Genomic DNA, 21,309 nt, shown 5'->3' with positions numbered 1-21,309 from the left:
TGTATAATACTGTTTAAGTAGTATTGTGTAATTAACTCAAACCATTGTGTATTTAACTCAAATCATTATGTATTTAATTCGAATTTTGCTACAATAGGCTCCGTTCTGAACTATGGGTCGTCTGCAAACTAGGAGTTCTTAACCCGGGGACTACCTGTAAATGTATGTGTGGGTGTGTATATAAGTGTGTGTGTGTGTATACACACAAACACACACAATTGTATAAATGGAGCTGAACCTCAGACAAGCCTTTTGTATAATACAATTCATCTTGAAGAACAGAAAACTGTAGTGCATTTAAATTTTCTTTCTCGTTTAGTAAGAAAATATGGATGACTGAATTATTCTAGGGAAGGATTTTTCCCAGGAAAGTTTAGTAATTTGTATGACCCTCACAAGTTATTCTCAGTACAAGTCAAATCACCCTGTGGAGGCAGGGGTTTGTATTTGTATTCCAATAACCCTTATTTATATACTATTATAACATATATACACACCTTATATTGATTTTACTTACAGCAGGATGTCAGATACATTTTTTCTTCTCCTATTTGGGAAACCATGATTAAATTTAATTATCATAATAAGAATTTCTGATATATTGAACCAAGCCTAGAGTTCTAGCTTTGACGGGTTTATTAAAAAATCTTGTTCCCTGCCTCTTAACTTGGGAGAGGATGGACTATATTCATTAAGATACCTGAATTTAGCATTTCTGCTTTACTGAATTCCCAAATTAAACACATCTGAACTTCACAAGCACAAATTAAATTATTCTAACCCGTCTACTTTCATAAGTAAGAATCTCTGCACAAACACTGGCTGTCAGCATGAATTTATTCCAGCAAAGTCGGCGATCATAAGTGCCGTACCATCCACCAACGTTTTTTAAAACAATGTTAACACAACAGATACACAGTGCAGATGGAATGTCATAATACACCATGAGTAGGCAGAAACAGCAAATTAAGCAATGCTAAACAACAAAAGTGGGAAAAGGTTGATCTCAGAAAGAAACAATGTGGGAAAGTTCCAGCCTACTCACAAAACGTAGCCAGCACAGATAAAATCAGTTAAATACCAGTTTTCCTCTAAAGTAGCAAAAGTAACAACAGGCAGAAAGTCATCACAGCCTATACAGTCATTTTAAAAGAAACAATAGTTGCACTTCAGTCTTTAAATGTGTATTTGAAGTTCAACTCTGCTTGCAGTCAACCTTCTGCCTTGCAAACCAGAATTTCTTCTGGTAGATGGGCAGCTATACAAATCTGTATAATAAATAAATAGCACCCCCCCCCCCCAGTAACACACATAGGCTGGGTGCACATGACATGTATCATGTATTTATTTAAGCAGAAAAGTCTCCCTGAGCTCTGGTGGGCTGCCATAACTCACCTTCCTGAACTTGGTGCCCTCCAGTGCACTGGGATTACAGCTCCCAGAATTTTCCACTAGCCACAGCTGTTGGCTATGGTGGCTAGGAACGCTGGGAGTTGTATGCTGGGGAAGGCCACTTTATCCTGCCTTCTGGATTTTACTTAGAACCTTACTACTGACTTAACTACACACCATACTAAATGTGCTACTATCATTCCCATCACACAGCAGACAAACCCCTATCTCACTTCAATTTTTACTGGGACCACAAAAGGCAGATAAGAGAGTTTTCTTTTTCTTTTCTTCTTGCAATCTCTATGAAAACTTGCCCCCATTTTAGCTCTAAGAAAAGCACCCCATTGGCATTAGGGGGATTTTCCCCCAATCCCTTCTTGGAGCAATGGAGCTAGCTCAGCGATTACAGTTGGGAAGGAAGGCTATTATTCCCTTTCTCCCACAACAGTTGTGTTCACACAGCACATACACCCATGACTAACTGAAGAAAATCTTTACCCAGCTTAGGCTGGTGTGCTGAGTGCCACCATTCTTGGAGCAAGATGTTCTGGCACCAGTCACTCACACCCTTATTGTCTCACCTTTGATTAGTGTAAAGCTTAGTAGATGGGGCTACCTTTGAAGATTACGCAGAAACTACAATTGGTTCAACATTCAGAATCACACTACTTTTGCAGAAATCGTATTAGTTACCTATAAGTGTCTGGGTACAATTCAATACGGTGTTTATGACCTATAAAATTCATTATAGCTCAGGAAGTCATAAAGCTTCGTAATCTATGGCACTGTTTTCTCTGATCAGAATCTATCCTGAAGAGGTACCTGGGACGTCAGAGGGATGGGGGTTCAGAAAAAGCCTATTTCTACATTCACCCTGACCTACAGAATATTCTCCCCCACATCCTAAAGAGAAATGCTCTACTGGTGGGTTCCTGCACTGGGCAGGTTAGACTACATATCTCCAAGTTCCTTTCCAACCATAACACTGCATGATTTTATCACATTTGATGGAATTCTTATTGTTATTTCAAATGCACTGTAGCTGGCCTCAGATTAAGACTTGGAAAAACCTGTCCATCCTTTCCAATTCCCTCAAAAAGTCTCCTTTTACCACTACAGTTCTTGAGCTTCCTTATTTCTGATTCACAAAACAGATCTGATCCACACTGTTAGCCAAGGTGGCTTATCCTCACTGGCATGTGGCAAGGGAAGAAGCACAATCAATAACACCTTTTTCGGTTCAGAATCTTAGCTTACTTTTTAACACATAAAGACTACGCAAACCTGCCTAACTATAGTCCCACTGTGATCAAATCTTCAGAAAATTGTTCGCTGTCCTTTGGCAAAATAAAGCAGAACAGAAGATTTTCCTGACACTCATTCTTCATGACAGAAGACATTGTGTGCTATTAGCCACTGGCTTCCTTCCCCAACTACTTGAAACTAGTTGACAGTGGATACATGACAGTGCAACTCCAGAGCATCACACATCAAGTACAGTAATCAAAAAAAGTTGAGATCCAACAACTTAATCCTGACTTCAATCATCAAAGACACAAACAACAAATGACACTCCCTGGAAAGGCATCAATGCATCTCAGCCAGCCACCAAATAGAAAAAACTGCCTGTCAGACTCAAACATACAACAATTATTTACTCATTTGTTAGATTTACATTCTACCTTTCCCCTACAAGTTCAGGATGGTGTTTGCAAGTACTCCCCCTTCCAATTTCCCCAGAAAAAACTTGCAGAACATGTTGAGCTGAAAGACTGCAACTGACCCAAATTCACATCATGAGCTTTTGTAAATGAAGGGGGAAGGGACTTGAACCTACTATAACAAACCTGTGAGATGTAGTAGATTGGAACAACCAATAAATAAAATCAAGAAAGAAAGAAATGCCAGGAAACCTTTATTTTATTTTTCCATCCTGTATGTCGCTGTAATCATATAGTTGAGCCCAAAAAATGATTTGTTTGTTTTTACTCTACCTTCCCTTCATGAGCTCATGGCAGTATATTCGTCACTTTGTTCTCCAATTTTTCCCCACAACCAAAATCCCATGAATAGATTGGGCTAAAAGTGGATGATTGGCCCAAAGTCATCTGTGGAGCTTCCATGGCTGAGGGTGGACTTAAACCTGGGTCTCCTTGATACTACTTCAACCTCTCACAACAACACCACATACTAGCTATATGAAATCAATTTGTGTTGGCCAAGACACAAGTTTTGAAGCTACTCAGCACAAGGCCCAGTGCTGAGTAGAAAAGCTCATTCTGTGTCATTGCTTAATCAACTAGCAACAACACTTGGTTCCTACAGGTATAAGATTAAGAAAAATCTCATTAACCTCAGCCTCATTATCCCCATCTTAATCACTGAAGTTCTTCCCCGCACACATTAGCAGGGACAGGATGGCAATACAGAGGGCAAAGTAATGATGCAAACTGAGTAAGGTCACCCATAATTCTCTGCTTTTGCTTTTACCCTTGGTTTCATTTGTTTTGTTTTCAGCTACGCTAAGCCAGTTTTACACAACAACTTTTTGTGCATTCCCTATCTCTAAATGATGGGGGGGAAATGGGCTGCCGCATCTTCTGGGTTATCACACCACCAAACTTCAGCACTGTGTTTCCAAGGTGTTCCCTGGAGGCCATAAAAAGTGGGTTTAAAAACAAAAGAATGGGGATGAAGATGGTGTAGCTCCATGTTTTTCTCCTGTTTATAGTATACATCTTTGTGTCCAATATGGGCAATGTACACAGAAAGGAAACAAAAACATTGTTTAGAACAGATTGTGTAGTCCTGAAAAGATTGGTAGAAGAGCACAGCATTTGTAAGAGAGAGACCCACACTCAGGGGCTGCTACTGAAGAAGCCCTGCCAGGTGGGAAACCCCCCAATTTAGCTTCTTGGGGTGATGTGACCACCAACGATACAGGTAGTCCACGTTTAGCAGCTGCCTTGTACAGTGACTGTTCGCAGTTATGACAGTGATGAAAAAGTAACTTTGCAACCAATCCTTGCATTTGTGACCTTTGCAGGTCTGTAAAGCAAAGGAAAGCTGAAATAAGATCATAAGCACAGTTGCGGTTTCACTCAGCAACCACTTCACTCAACAACCAAAATGCTGGTCCCAAGTGTGGTCACTAAACAAGGACTACCTGTAATAATAAATGAGAGGCTGGTAGTTAGAAAAAGGGCAGCCTTCGGATATATTGGCTCCAAGCTATCAATGGTTCCATAAACCAAAAGCAGCATGCTAGGTGGGAATGATGGGGAGCACAGTCCAATCACTCTAATGGGCACGACCAAGTGGCAAAGCACATTAGAGCAGCCCCAAAGAGATTAAGCCACAAATCATTTCTCCCACCCCCAAATATGCAGCAGGCAAAGCAGGCCCTGCCTGATGCTTTCCAGAGCCAGCCAGGCTGAGAATCATGGGGTCAGTTGTCCAACACTCCTAGAAAGGGCCACGTTAAAGAAAGCTAGTCCTGACCGCCCCAGAGAGTCGAGATATTTTGGGGACATCGTCTAAGACAAGCATCCCCGTGCACCGTTCGATCTGCCCGTGACCCAGAGGCTGTGTTCGCACAACACACTTACCCCGGGTCCTTAACTAACCCACTTTCAGGGTTTGCACAATATACTTAACCCTAAGCTAACCACACCCCGAAACTACCTTACAACTCACGAGCCTCGCACGTTACGCTCATGCAGCCCCTGACTAGTGACGCGGGTTGTGTGAACGCTTCCCGGGGCCCCAAGGCAGCGAGTTCCCCCTCGGCCTGCCCTGCTGAGGGGCGACGCCTTCGCCACGGCCCTCAAGCCCGTCCTGGAGGAGGGACGGCCGCCGCTACCTGATGACGGAGATGAGCAGGCCGGAGGGGTCCTTGGTTTTGCTCATCGCGCTCCTGTATCTCCCCGTCGCCTCAGATGCCGCCATCTTTGCTCGGCCTCCGCGCTAAGGTCGGCCACGCCCCGCTCTCAGCTTTCTGGCCAATCCGCGCGTATGCCAGCCTCCAACCGCCCTATCGCGGGCGCGGGGAGGTGGGAGGTAGGGCTCCTTCTGACTCCGCCTTCCCGTTTTGCACTCTGGGGCTTGCAGTTTCCTGCGGAAGAGCAGGTGAAAGCTACCTGCGGGCAAGAGAAGGATGCTTGAACCGCCCAGGTGACAGTGAAACGAGTTTATCTTGCCCTTGCAAGCCGAGGCCGGGATTAATGGGCCATTGCCTCCAATCCCTGTTGCTGCAGGAGAACAGCTACCATGAGAATAGCGTGGAGGGCTTCTGCTGTCACTTTTGCCAGTCTTGATGGTATCATTGCAATGATTCGTTGTTGTTGTTTTTCTATGAAGAAAATAGAAAAATGAATTTGGGAGTATGTACAAACACGCTCCATGATCCTAAAAGGAAATGTCTATATTGTATCAAAAATATATTTATTCCTTCAAAATAATAGGACATTCTTTTAACATGTCCCCAGGATAATTTCTGATAAAAGTGATTTGGGCTTAATTATAATCATGATCATCATACAACATCAGTCTGCATTGTGCTTTGTGGAGTATCGAAAAGAAAGGAGCTTGCAAGTTAAAATTTGAGACAGATGAATGACAGAAGGAGAGAGAAATGGAGGAAGGGAAAGAATTTCTTTCATTTAGAATAACAATGAGGTGTCAGGACTAATTGAGATTGCGTGACTTCATGGGAAATGTTAATTTTGAGAAGATTTCCTTTTGTTGGAAAGTTATTGTGGGTAATTTCCAGTTTAGTTTGCAGCCAATATACTCCCAGTCAATAAAGGATGGATGGATGGATGGATGGATGGATGGATGGAAGGAAGGAAGGAAGGAAGGAAGGAAGGAAGGAAGGAAGGAAGGAAGGAAGGAAGGAAGGAAGGAAGGAAGATGTGATTTCTAAGGCAATCTGATCACCAAATGAAAAAGAAAAGAAAAAATGGCACTTGCTTGGTTTGAACAACTTGCTTAACTTGATCACTGAATCAGCTCATTGCTGAATCAGCTCAATGCACTGAATCATAAACTAACCAAATGGGCTGGATTTTCATAACTCACTGAGCTACAAACTAACCATGGTTATAATTAAATAAGCTCAGTATGTTTTGCACGTGAGGCCCTTTTAACTATACACAAAGCCAGCTCTTCTGTACCTAGAGAGATCTACCCCCAGTTGCTGCAGGGTGGACAAGTTTTTGCTAGACCTCAGGCATGAGAGGGCATTTCATCGGTGTTCCGAGGTTTTTCATCGTTTTAGCTCCTGTGCCCTATGCATAAGCTATATGCTGAATCAGGTTTCTACAGAGATGCCACTGATCACATTCAGAATCTGTGGCTTGCAGTGTTCCATTTCTTTTTCCATAAATGCATCCCTGTCAGCATTTTCCCAAAGGTTTCTAAGCATCCTTGGCTTTAGTGTCTGCAGTCAATCGACAAAGATGCGATTAAACAATGAAGGAAACGTTCATAACCGCAGGCTATACGCTTATTGCTTTTTCTCTTAGAAAATAAAAGTCAATATAGGTTTTATTACATCCTTTCCAGTCCCTAACCTCCTCACTCCACACTGACAGTCATGTTGTTCACCCTTCTGCTGCTATTGATTATTTGCTCTTTATCTTTTTGGATTCATGATCTGTTATGAATCCTATTTATCTAATCTTAGTAACTCTGAATGCTGCAGGGTTCATGCTGTTTCATGGGAATGGACATATCTTCTTCTCCTATAGCTGTTGTTTTCTAAGGAACTCATCTTTGAATCTTCTGACTACTTAGATCTAAACCCCCATCTTGGCACTTTTCTCCTCCTTCCTTTCAAGTGAAGAGCAGTGCTTTGTCTTTGATTTCTATGTCAGGAGGCACACACTTGAAACGATGTGTGTGTTGATCTACCTTTGTTAGTCTAATCTGCTGGCAGCCTTTGAACATGGGATTAGTACTCTGAAAAGAACACTAGAACCGTGTTCAGAAATAGTCTGATAGATGGACTGGAGGTGAAAAAGAAAGGCTGTCAGAAGCATGGTGGAACATCTCTCCCATTTCACTCCACACTCAACCTCTGTACTTATGACCTGTCAGACAGGCTACTTTTGAACATCGGTCTAGCTCCCTTGTGAAAATATACTACACCCATGTTTACTGTATAAGGAGACCATGTAGGACTTGATAAATGGAATGGAATGCACCAATCAGGTATTACGTGGACAGATGTCTCTGCAGAACCCAGCTGTCCAGTCCTTTCAGTTCAAGCCCAAATGGCTTGATAGACAATTAACAGTGACCAGAGGGCAGGAAGTATGATCCCAGCAGCCTAAGTGGTCAATAGGAGCTGGGCAGGGCCCAACCACATGATCAGTGAAGTACACCAGACATGTTCAATGCCAAAAATTGTGTGTGGAGAAGAGGGAAAACACTACTTTAGAAGCAGAACAGATGTGGATGGCTTTAAGCTGCTACAGATATGGTCTGGGGATGAGATGAAGGCAATGCGATGAGCACGTCCACTTTGCCATTTTCCATGCCAAGAACTAAAAATGCAGAAGCATTTTCAGAGAAGGCAAGGGATTACCGCAGCATCACACTACTGCTGTGGAAGTTCTCTCCATTCTGTACATAATGTTGTGGCATTGCACATACTTAAAAAGGAGCAGAGCATGTACTGCAACAAGACAACACTGATTCTGTCATTTTGACTAAAGCTTCATATCCTATGGAAACTTTGGGAATAGGTTAAGCAATCAGTTTATAGGATCAGTTTATAGGACAAGCATCCCACTGTCTTTGTTGATCCAAAGTATATGGGCTAATAACTAAAGGAATTATAGCCCATCTTTGGCCTGACTACCTAGCACTTTGGAGTAGACCCACTCAGCTTCAGTCTCTTTAAAACAAAAACATTGAGGGCAATCTAATTGTAGGAATGTCGAATGTAATCCATGATATTAAAATTAGCCTGGCATTAAAAAAAAAATAGTTGGTAGAAACAGACTTGCAGACACCAACTCAATCAACAATTTCAAATTAGGGCATATTTCTTTAGGCTAAAATGGGCTGGCCAAAGTAAAAAAAATTAGAAGTTGTAATGTTAGAAGTTGATTCAATTTCTGTTGTTAGCTGCCAGGTTTACTATAGCAAAACACTAGAAAATTAAGGAACATCATTCTCTGGATCACTGGTATTTATAAGTGAGGGAAACAGTAGCAGATGAAAACATAATAACGGGGGGAAAAACCTTGAAGAATTCTACAGTTCATCTTTAAATTACAGCAAGGCAGGTGCTAAATGAAATTAGAAAAGCCTTTCAGTTAAGAACAGTTTGACAGGGGAACCAGTGACCCACAGAGGAAGAGATCTGCCTTTCACTGGAGGTATTCAAGCAGAGAGTGGACAACTTATAAGGGATGCCTTAATCTGGATTCCTGCACTCAGCTAGGATCTACAATTTTATGACTTACATTTAGGCTTCCTTTTTTAATCTTATTAACAAAATAATTCCTAACATCCCAATCTCTACTAATGTCTCTTTGAGCTGAAGTGTTGAATATAAGTGTTTGCACTTTTCTAGTGTGCCTTAGGATTGGAAATGTGGCTCTGAGAGTTTGGAAGTGTGCCTGTGCGGCTCAGGAAAAAAAGACCAAAAAAGTTGGGGTGGGGTTGGTAAGAATCCTTTGAGTAGACATCATCAAAATAGTTGTATTTTTTAAGAAATAAAGAGCATCCTAAGGGATTAAAGAGGATGGGAGGAAGCCATCCCATAGAAGTATCAGCCTAGCTGCCTCTCCAGGTTAGTATTCCACCTCAGCATCATCAAACTGGAAAGGTGTCAGAAGTCTTCTAATCCAGCTCCCAGCCTAGTGCAGGATCCACCAAAGCATTTGACAAAAGACCATCCAGCCTTGGCTTGAAGACTCCTTGTGAAGGAAAACTCCCCACTTCATGTGGCAGCTTGTTCCAATGAATTTTCTCCTGATATCTACAGTAGTTGGATCTCCTTTCTTATACTTTTAACCCATTGGTTCTACTCCTGCCTCTGAGTCAATAGAGAATAAGTCTATCCCGCTTCTGAGTGACAACCCTCCTAATGTTTTAGGACTGCAATCGTATCTCCCCTCAGTTATATTTTCTGTAACCTAAACATACCCATCTCCTTTAATCTCGGTATCCAGACCCATCCTCATCTTGGTAGTCCTCCTTTGAACTCACTCCAATTTGTCACTGTCCTTTTAGAAATACGTTCAGTACATAGACCTGAACTCAGTACTCCAAATGGGGTCGGACCAGGGCAGAGTAGAAGGGAAGAGTTACTTCCTGTGCTCTGAACTTTGTGCTCTTGTTCAGGCAGCCCGAGACAGCATTTGACTTTTTAGCAGCTGCCTTATCCTTCTCCTGGATTCAGCAGAACAAAGAGGGGAAAAAAGATTTGATTCCAGTTCAATTGCCCATCTGAATATGGCACTGTCTATGCCCTCTGCCTTTGGTCATGTCTGCTGGGAATGTGGTCTGTCTGGGGTTTTTATTTATTTATTTATTTATTTAATTTGTCCCCGCCCATCTCCCCACAATGGGGGACTCTGGGCGGCTTACAACATACTAAAAAACATGAATACAGTTAAAAGTTATAAAACCAAACATTAAAAAGATAAAAAAGCTAAGAAATCCAAGAGGCCGCTGGGGCCACAGCATGCCACTAAGGGGCCAGCCAACCCCAATTCTGATTTCTTCCCTCCCCGCCCCAGGCCAGATGGCAGAGCCATGTCTTTAAGTCCCTCCGAAAGGCCTGGAGTGAGGGGGCCTGTCTCACCTCCGGGGGCAAGATGTTCCAAAGGGCGGGGGCCACAGCAGAGAAGGCCCACCTTCTGGACCCCGCTAATCGGAGTTCTTTTACCACGGGGATCCGAAGCATGCCCTCTCTGTGAGATCGGGTGGGACGGGTAGAGATCGTGGGGGCGAGGCGGTCCTTCAGGTAGCCTGGCCCCATGCCATGTAGGGCTTTAAAGGTGATAACCAACACCTTGAATTGGACCCGGTAGCAAACTGGTACCCAATGCAGCTCACAGAGCAGAGGTGTTATATGGGTCCTTCTTCGGACCCCAAAAATCGCCCGCGTGGCCGCATTCTGGACCAGCTGCAGCTTCCGGATATTCTTCAAGGGTAGCCCCATGTAGAGCGCATTGCAGTAGTCTATCTGGGAGATAACGAGGGCATGAGTGACCATTCGCAAGGCATCCCGATCCAGGAAAGGGCGTAACTGGTGCACAACCCGAAGCTGTGCAAAAGCCCTCCTGGCCACGGCTGCCACCTGCTCTTCGAGGGTTGCCTTTGAAGGCCACCCAAGAGCTTTAGCTGGTCCCAGATGTGGTACTTCAAGCACTTACTGGGACAATTCATGTAACACTCCTGCTCTGAGAGCTGCACTGGTTACCAGTTTGTTTCCAGGTGCAATTCAAGGTGCTGCCTATTATCTTTAAGCCCTACATGACTCAGGACTTGGTATCTTTGCGATTGTCTGCACTCAGTAGATTCTGTCTGTCCATTCAGAGCTGGAAAAGAAAGCTCCCTTCAGGCTCCTAACCTGAGGGAACGTCATCTGTACAGACGAGGGAGGTGGGCTTTCTCAGTCATGCCTCCCCTTCTCTGGAGCATCATTCCCTCGAAGATTATGTCAACCCTGATGCTCTTAGGCTTTTGGATAGCAGTTAAGACCTTGCTTTTTCACAAAGACTTCAGAAATAGATCAATTCTAAGAATTGCAGCCCCAATACATTTGGAGGGCACTCCGTTGGGAAGACCATGGAAAGGAAAAAGAGAAGCATTCAGCTGCAACCCTGCAAAATTATCCTACAACAACTATACTGAGTAAACATGCACATTTCCTTTGCAAGCTGAGTAGCCAATGTACTCTTCAATATGTCCCAAATGCATTCAAACAGCAACAAAGACATGCATTCCAGACTCTGCCCCATTCACATCAGGAACCACTTGTCTCCTTGTCAGATATGGGGGCCCTTTTAGGCTGCACCACCTTTGAGGCTTTCTTCCGTGAGTCTACCATGCACAGGTAGCATGAAGCAATCCATGGCCACTCAACGATCAGCTCCTCCAGTATCCCAGCTTTGCACAAAGCCACTCCTGAGCATTAAACGGCATAGTAATTTACCATTTAGGGAGATGTTTTACCCTAATGGCTTGCTTATCAGTTGACTTTGGCAGATCTGGAATTTTATTTTTGATCTCCTACACACAGCTGCTGGATTTGCAATCTGGAGAGTGTAGCATATGTTTGCTCAGTGGGAAGCTGCAGGAGGGATTTTAAAAACTGGGTTTGCTACCAGGTAAGTGGGCACAAGAGCTCTGCAGCATCTTTGACAGGAAATAGGAGGAAGAAGTAATAAGATTTGTTTTTCTTTACAGTTCTGTGGAAGTGTAAATTTGTAGTCAAAGTGTTGGCAAGAAAGATGCAGGCTGTCTCTGACATTTTTTTAAAAAGGCATAATAGATTCTATCTAACTGGTGTGGGATTTATTTTTTTTAAATTAACGGGGAATTCGTTTTAATAAGCATTTGTTTATTTCTAAAACTATTCATCACTCCAAAGGAGAAAAGGGAAAGCAATTAAAAATACTCCCAAAGTGTAAGACATGTCTATATTGTAGCTGAATCTAGCTGCCAAGACTTTATTATCACCCTGCTATTTATTTATCCAGCTAGTATTAAACTAGCTATCTAGAACAATTTACACCAAGTTCAAACATTGCATAATCTGTAGTTTATTTAAATATGGTTAATGGAATAAATCACAATTTACTGAGTTCATGCCACATATTAAACCATAGTAGGGATTGGTTTAGTAGGGCAAACAGCTGTTACAGGAGCCTTAGTAGGTTCATCATGTTGCACGAAACATGTCAGTACAGGAGTTGAAGGATTCCTAACAAAGAAATAATCTCTCAAAATTACATAGGCAAGTTGTATGGGGGGGTGGGGGGACTAGTTAATCACGACTGGGCTTGTAAGTTACGTAGGACCTTGCCTGGTTAATACTTGATGGAAGACCTCCAGGAAGTTCCAGGGCTATAGCCAAGACTAGTAAAAAGGCAACAGCAAACAATTACTCTAACACTGCCAAGAAAATTACATGGCTCCCTGGAGAAGGCTCTAATGCTGGGAAAGATGGAAGGGAGGAGAAGATGAGGATGACCAGCAGCAAGGTGGATGGACTCAGTTACAGCGGCGATGGGTACCCTGTTGGAAGAGCTGAAGGACCAGGTTAAGGACAGACCATCATGGAGAAAATCTAAGAGTTGACAATGACTTGATGGCACATAATTAATCAATCAAATCTCCCATGACAACCATTTCATAAATGCACCCAGCCATGCCTCAGCATCCCAAGTATGCAACCTGATGTGAAACAACTGCCCACCCATAGCTTAGTGTGAAGTGCCAACCAGAGCAGTGAGAAGTATCTTCAGGTGAAACACAGGCTCAGAGAACAAGCATCTGTTTTACATGCAAAAGATCTTCTTAGATTCATCTGGGAAAACTGGAAAAATAATGACAAGATGCTGATAATATTGGATGTCAAGGCCCAGAACTCAGATGACTCTGAGTCTGAAGAAGCTGCTCCACCTGAACCAGTGGAATGCCAGCTTCAGAAGACACCAAGCCAGAAATCACCTGAGGCTGAAATGCAGGTAGCATCAGAACAGCTGGAGCAGTCAGATGATGACATATGGCCTCCAAGCAGAGAGCAGAACAAAGACAGTCAATGAGGCTCCTTCCCAAACAGGTAACTGCAGCCTTATTTAAGAGGCAGCTCTGAGCCATGTTTCCTTGTTGGAAACAATCATCTGATGGCATGTCATTGCCTTCTGCTTGTGTAAGAAACCTGAAACTCTGACCCTTGGACTGACTGATGAACCTTTCTTGGCGCTCTGAATGGCAGATTGAATCTTGACTACTCTTCTGTGTGTTCCTGTGGAAAGTGAAGCTACTCAGGCAAGACTTACTGTATCTCCAGAGACTCTGATTTATGTTCCTTTGCTTGACTGTTCAACCTTGTGGAAATTGCTTACCCTTACCTAGGAACTATGTGTGTGTTTGAATCCTAAAACAGGACACTGGGCTAGAAGGTGAGATCAGAAGTCTTCTAGAAGTGGCTGGTCTGGCCACCACAGCAGAATGCAGGAAGGCAGCCCTTCCATGATCACAGTCCTTCTGCATTAGCTGAATTGATTGCAGATCTGTTGTGGGTTTTCAGAGCCTTGTTTTTACAATCATTAAACTGTAGAATTGGAAGTTACTACAAGGATCATCTAGTCCAACCTTCTGCAATGAGCAGAAAAACCAATTAAGCCATCCTTGAGTAGGGCTGTCTAGCCTCTTCTTGAAAACCTCCAGAGATGGTGAACCCACAGCCTCTGTAGGTTGATCATTCCCCTATGGGACAGGTCTTACTGTCAGGAAGTTTTTCTGTATATTTAAATTAAATCTGGGTAGCTGCAACTCATAGTGTCCGGGACCATAGAAAAGAGTTCCTGGCCATCTTCCCTTTAGCTTCCATTGGAGTTGGGTGGCTAATAAATTCCAATAAATAAATGAATTAAAATAAATAATTTTAAATCAATCAGTCAATCAGCAAGCTTCCCTTTATGTACGTGAACCAGGCTCCTGTGTTTCCTCTCAGTCTTCTTTTCTCCATGCTGAAACTGAGTGACATACAAATTAGAGCAGTGTTTCTCAACCCTGACAACGTTAAGATGTGTGGACTTCAACTCCCAGAATTCCCCAGCCAGCCATGAGTTGAAGTCCTTACAACTTAAGGTTGCCAAGGCTGAGAAACCCCGAATTAGAGTAATAAATAAATAAATAAATTTCCATGTCACATGTTGTACAGCTCCTGGCCCTGGACTGAAGCACTATCAGAATGGTACATATAGTCCACCTTCTCTTAAGCTCTCAGAGATGAGATACAGGTGTTACATTATACCATGCCCCCCGTGGGCAGGATTATACAATGACATAGTGCTTCCAGAGATTTTTCACATTTCTGCCAAAATCTAACCTGGGTCAATGGAAAAAGCAGAAAACTGAACTCAGTCCAAGCACTGACAGAAAGACAGCCAAAATTACTCAACTTTGAAAATCAGTTACTAGCCTTTCTTTAGCAAGTCTGGGTGTTGAAACTGGAGTGAAATTTTTTGTTATATACAATCACCTGCCTGAACCAGGTAATTAAACATTGCCAGCCTGAGTGTTGTAAGCCAGCAAATCAACTCATTGAACAGAATCTATCTGCTTTTCTTCCTTTGAGGGGCGTGTGCATGTGCGTTTAGCTATTTACTCTGGAAGACTTCAGATGGGGTGGAAGTGCGGTTTGAAGAAGACATTTAAGAACAGCTCAGTAAAACCATTAAGACAACAGCCTGTGCTAAGAGTCCATATCTTAGGATTGGGGTATGCCAAATCCAGTTGATGTCTAAAAGTGCACGAAAAGAACAATGACTTTTCCAGGGGATTACTTGTGTGTTTTTCACCCACATTTGGACCAGACTGAAACCGGTGACACCAGATGGGAACAGGAACAACAGAGATCAATTTATTTGAAACATCCAAGAAGGTCGTGACATTTTTAACAGTAGCAATGGCTACACAAAGCTGGTGGGTATGCTTTATAATTAACTAAGACTCTGTTTTTCCTGTTATTTTTCTTGACTGTTTTATCTGTTTCTTACATTAATCTCTGTACAGGAATTTGCCAGCCATGAACATCTCAAAGAGTTTCTGTTGGGCTTGACTCACTTACACTGTATTTGGTCTCTGATGCGTCAGTCAGCTAAAAAACTCATGCCTTTCTTCCTCTGAATTGTTGCATAGTTTCCACTAATTTTTTAAAGAACTTTTGTGGCTGTGGCCATTCAGCAAATAAATCAATACATATTTCAGGTAAGGTTTTTGTTTTTTTTAATGGTCCTATGTTGGGTCAGATCCCTAGATCTGAAGGAATTTTGGCTGTCTTCACACATATTCAGGTCATCTTTAAAGACACTTTTCAGGTCCCACCATCCCATTGTCTGAGCCAAGGGATGCAAATGTGGTGACACCATATTTTGGAAGAAGAAAACCTTCTCAGGGGTCACTCTTTTGGCCAAGACCATGTTGATTATCCCAGTCTTTGTCACTCCTGTGTTGCTAAAGTCATGCTTTAAAAAAAAGCAAGTAAAAACACACTTTCTGTGTCGTGGGATTCAACCAGTCCTTTCAAAAAAGTTTAGATAGTATCAGTAACAGCTTTATACTTTCCAATTTATGAGCTCCTCTGGAAATACACATGTCTATGTATTGGTGTCAGTCCCTAGTCAATCCTGACTGGTCTCAAAAATGCTAAGCAGGGTCTAGACCAGTGTTTCTCAACCTTGGCAACCTGAAGATGTGTGGACTTCAACACCCAGGATTCCCCAGCCAGCATGCTGGCTGGGGAATCCTGGATGTTGAAATCCACACATCTTCAGGTTGCCAAGGTTGAGAAACACTGGTCTAGATTGTACCTAGATCCTCCAAAGAATGGAAGCTAGTATGGGATATTAAAAACAAATGACAAACTACTTCCATATTGCGGTCCAGATAACTACCAGGATATCATATAGTCCCCAAGTCAAATTCCACTCTAGCAAGATTTTTATTACGTCTTAAGTAAATAAAACAAAGTAAAATCTCTAAACCAAGCTTCATCAAAGGGTTTACGACGCCCCTTGGATTCTCTAGTTGAGGCTCCAAAGTGTTTGGGGATAACCCTAAATCTCATGCGATAGCGTCTTTCAGGATCCACCATTTCCTGGCTAAAAGGGGGAGGAAAAACACATTCAACTCTGAAAAAGTTAAGATATGCAAATGAAAGGAAATCTTAAGCAAATCAGGACATTTGTATTACTTACATCTGTTTGCAGAGTCAATTTTGCACAGGGGTTCTGGCTATAAAATTTTAGGAATTCCAGACTCAGAGAGCCTTATATTCAACAGGGTTAAGTTCACCCAGCAGGGAACCCAAACCGCAGTGATTTTCTACCTTGGAGAGAACATTAACTTCTTTACCCATCAGGATCTACTGACTGATTACCCACAAATATGCCTATTTCTATGCATAAGCTATTTCCTCTGCTAGTAAAAGCATCTCTAGGTTGTGCTTCTGAGTGAAAACCAATTCTGCTTCAGGTTGACTGACCTTCTCCTATATTGTTTGGGAAGGGAGATCAGTAGCAGGCACCATCAAATGAAAAGATTATATCTTCAAATCTTTGCTGAATGAGTTAGATCTACATCAGAGCCGGGCAACCTCTACTAGCTGGGAACCACAACTGATATTTTTAGAGGGCAGAAAGTCATGGTGGCAAGACAATCATGGGAAATGGGGAGGAACTTGTGATGGATGTAGGTGGAACATTATTGTTGTTGCTGTTGATATCATTATTGTGTTGGCTTGTTTTTCCCAGTTTCTGGAATGAAAGTTTGGAAGGTTCGATGCTGTTTTTCCTGCCAAAAAATAGTGGCAAAACCTGAGGCTGATTTTCAGAAACTGTGTTTGGCAGCAGATGTGCCCCCCCCAAAAAAAGAGCTTCAGAAGAGACGTGTGGTCCTAGGGCCACCCCTGCCCATTCCCAAGCAGCTGTCAGCCCTGCTAGGTAAACTAAGAAATCAACTCTACCAGAAGGCTAAGACTACTGTCAGTTTCAAGTCACTAAGCTTTGCACATAAGCAAAATCAGCCCCTGTTGTGAGTGTGAAGGTTCTCATTGCAAGAGAGAGAATTGGCAATTAAGGGCAGGGGAAGGGGAACTGTCCGTCAAATGAAAAGATTCATGTACCTTGATTTACATCCTAACCAAAAAGAGGATGTGCAGAGGATGGTATGGCCAGCCAAGAAAAAAAAAGACAATTGAGTCATTCCCCTGCAAGAAGAGAAGAGAGGAAATTTATAACATTGCCAAATGAAGACATCAGTGGAAAGTTCTTTCTGTTATTTCTTACCCAGCATTAACACAGTCTGTGATTTACTTAGATCTCCTTCACCTGGTGCAGGTGTTCACGCCCATAATCTATTGGGCCAATTAAAAACAACAATGCTTCGGTATTTCCATCAATAGGCTTTTCCTTTTGGTTCTTCGACAAGAACAGCGCCTCCAGGAACAGCCTCATGCTCGCTATTATCCATCAGACCTGCATTGCAAAATCTGAAACGACAATCCAACCTGCTAAAGAAGTTCCAGTGCTAGAGAATTAATTGGAAATCGGATGCTCTCAAAGACAAATGTGTTTTTAATAAATGAGATCTGAGAGTTGCTTCCAAGCCACAAGTTACGTGCTGAAGGGCAGCTGGTCTTTCCTTGTATTAGCATAACCTTGGAAAGTTCATTTCCATCTCCATATTCATGGACATATAATGTTGGGATACAGGAGGAAGAATTGTAACACTGTTCAGGCATTCTTTCAGTAAATCATAGAGTTGGAAGTATCTCCTGATGCCACCCAGTCCAACCCCTCGCTCAGTGCAAGAATCAAAATCAAAGTATCCCCAAGATATGATAATCCAGCTTTTCCTTGAACTTGTAAAAGGGAGCTCACCATTTCTCTCTAGAAAATGCATCTGGAAAGAGACATCGTCCATCTGATTCTAAGATGTAACCTTTTTGATCAGCCTCTACTTATGAACTTATTCCCCCTTAATTTGTCTGACACCTTTTAAAAGACAACTGTAAAGAAACATGGGGATAACCTAAGATAACTTTTCCCTTAGGGGGAAAAGAGAAGAGATGAGGAAGAAACTCAAAATAATCTCACCTTGATTCTATTTGGTAAAAGAGGGGGCAGAGAAAAACGCTCTCAAGATTCTGTTATTACAGCCTAGATCAATAAAGTAGAGTTCCAGTATATCTTGTGGTGTCTGTTTCCTCATCTGGCCTACCTTGAGGGGTTGACATCTGCTGAAGTCAAGATGCACTATGTCAACCAAAGTGGTCATATTGTCAAAAAAGGAGGTCACGTTGCTTTAGCATGGTTTATTCGTGATGCATTATTTTCTAAATGCTTAATCAGTTGTTCCAGAATGTTGTCCAACACCAACCAAACTGACAAGTCTGTGGTTACCCTGGTCCTCTCTTATTTTCTTCTGGAAGACAAGGACAATTCTCCAGTCCCCTGGCAATGAGCTCATGCTCCACACTTTCTCAAAGATCACAGAAAGGGGCTCTGAGATGAGATCCACAAGCTCTTTCAGGGCCTTTAGGCATAATTGGTCTGGTCCTGGACTGGAGACGTTTAACTTCTTCATGGTAATTAGGTGCTCCCTAACTATCTCATTACTTGGGTCACCAATACCCCTTTTGCTCATTGTTCTACTTTGATCCATTTAAATACAGTTCCCCTTTTGGGAGAAGCAAAGTAAGAGGAGAGGTTTGGGCTTCTTCTGATCACCATCAGTGACCTATCATTATCTCCAAGCTGTGGGCCACCTCTTTTTTTTTTTGTTCCTCTTCCTATGGGCATTGCCAAAAATTCTTCTTGTTGCTATTCGCTTTCCTGGTGGGACTAAGATTCTTTTCTGTTTAGCCTTTCTGATTTTCTTTCTGCAGATATTAATTTGTTGTTGTTGTTTAGTCGTTAAGTCGTGTCCGACTCTTCGTGACCCCATGAACCATATTGCGCCAGGCCTTCCTGTCCTTCACTGCCTCCCTGAGTTTGCTCAGTTTCATGCTCATTGCTTCAGTGATGCTATCTAACCATCTCATCCTCTGCCGTCCTCTTCTCCTTTTGCCTTCAATCTTTCCCAGCATCAGGGTCTTCTCCAAAGAGATCTCTCTTCGCATTAGGTGACCAAAATATCTGAGCTTGAGCTTCATTATCGATCCTTCCAATGAGCAATCAGGGTTGATTTCCTTTAAGATTGACTGGTTTGACCTCCTAGCAGTCCAGGGGACTCTCAAGAGTCTTCTCCAGCACCACAGTTCAAAGGCATCAATTCTTCGGCGCTCGGCCTTTTTTATGGTCCAGCTCTCACAGCCATACATTACTACTGGAAAAACCATAGCTTTGACTATGCGGATCTTTGTCGGCAAGGTGACGTCTCTGCTTTTTAATATGCTATCTAGGCTTGCCATAGCTTTCCTCCCAAGGAGCAAGCGTCTTTTAATTTCATGGCTGCAGTCTCCGTCTGCGGTGATCTTGGAGCCCAAATAAATGAAGTGCTGTTACTGCTTCCATTTCTACCCCTTCTATTTGCCAGGAATTGATGGGTCCAGATGCCATGATCTTAGTTTTTTAATGTTGAGTTTCTCTCAACTCTCCTCTTTCACCCTCATCAAGAGGCTCTTTAGTTCTTCTTCACTTTCTGCCATGAGGGTGGTATCGTCCGCATATCTGAAGTTGTTGATGATTCTCCCTGCAATCTTAATTCCGGCTTGTGATTCTTCCAGCCCGGCATTTCTCATGATGTACTCTGCATATTGGTTAAATAAGCAGGGTGACAGTATACAGCCTTGTCGTACACCTTTCCCTATTTTGAACCAATCGGTTGTTCCATGACCGGTTCTAACTGTTGCTTCTTGGCCCGCATACAGATTTCTCAGGAGACAGGTAAGGTGGTCTGGTACTCCCATCTCTTTAAGAATTTGCCACAGTTTGTTGTGATCCACACAATCAAAGGCTTTTGCATAGTCAATGAAGCAGAAGTAGATATTTTTCTGGAACTCTCGTGCTTTCTCCATGATCCAGCGAATGTTGGCGATTTGATCTCTAGTTCCTCTGCCTCTTCGAAACCCAGCTTGTACATCCGGTAGTTCTCGGTTCATGTATTGCTGAAGCCTAGCTTGTAGGATTTTGAGCATAACCTTGCTAGCATGTGAAATGAGTGCAACTGTGCGATAGTTTGAGCATTCTTTGGCGTTGCCCTTCTTTGGAATTGGAACATAAACTGACCTTTTCCAATCCCGTGGCCACTGTTGCGTTTTCCAAACTTGCTGGCATATTGAGTGCAGCACTTTAACACCATCATCTTTTAGTATTTTAAATAACTCAGCTGGAATACTGTCATCTCCACTAGCTTTGTTGTTAGCAATGCTTCCTAAGGCCCACTTGACTTCACTCTCTAGGATGTCTGGCTCAAGGTCAGTGATCACACCAGCGTGGACATCAGGGACATTAAGATCTTTCTTGTATAGTTCTTCTGTGTATTCTTGCCACCGCTTCTTAATCTCTTCTGCTTCTGTTAGGTCCCTGCCTTTTTTGTCCTTTATCATGCCCATCTTTGCACTAAACGTTCCTTTCATATCTCCAATTTTCTTGAAGAGATCTCTAGTCTTCCCCATTCTATTGTTTTCCTCAATTTCTTTGCATTGTTCATTTAAGAAGGCCTTCTTATCTCTCCTTGCTATTCTCTGGAAATCTGCATTCAGTTGCTTATATCTTTCCCTTTCACCCTTGCTTTTCGCATTCCTTCTTTCCACAGCTATTTGTAAAGCCTCATTAGACAGCCATTTTGCTTTCTTGCATTTCTTTTTCTTTGGGATGGTTTTAGTTGCTGCCTCCTGTACAATGTTACGGACCTCCGTCCATAGTTCTTCAGGCACTCTGTCTACCAAATCTAATCCTCTAAATCTATTTATCACCTTCACTGTGTACTCACAAGGAATATGATCTAAGTCATACCTGAGTGGTCTAGTGGTTTTCCCTACATTCTTCAATTTAAGCCTAAATTTTGCAGTAAGAAGCTCATGATCTGAGCCACAGTCAGCTCCTGGTCTTGTTTTTGCTGTCTGTATAGAGCTTCTCCATCTTTGGCTGCAAAGTATATAATCAATCTGGTTTCGGTATTGACCATCTGGTGATGTCCATGTGTAGAGTCGTCTCT

General features: G+C 42.6%; 1 protein-coding gene across 1 annotated transcript in view; it reads right to left on the bottom strand.

Moving 5' to 3' along the window:
- Positions 1-5,386, bottom strand: part of EXOC4 (exocyst complex component 4) — a 390,468-nt gene extending 385,082 nt beyond the window's left edge. Inside the window, exon 1 of the mRNA XM_088141428.1 lies at positions 5,255-5,386. Coding sequence (XP_087997554.1) covers positions 5,255-5,340 — 86 coding nt within the window. The 5' untranslated portion in view covers positions 5,341-5,386. The remainder of the gene's footprint in view (positions 1-5,254) is intronic.
- Between the last annotated feature and the right edge of the window lie 15,923 nt (positions 5,387-21,309).

The sequence above is a fragment of the Python bivittatus genome, unplaced genomic scaffold (genome assembly GCF_059951505.1).
Source record: "Python bivittatus isolate LINGU-HERP-01145 unplaced genomic scaffold, Pbiv_v1 ctg000330_np1212, whole genome shotgun sequence".
Lineage (NCBI taxonomy): Eukaryota > Metazoa > Chordata > Lepidosauria > Squamata > Pythonidae > Python > Python bivittatus.
Note: the sequence above shows the minus strand (reverse complement) of the source record. Positions and strands in the feature narration are given on the sequence as shown.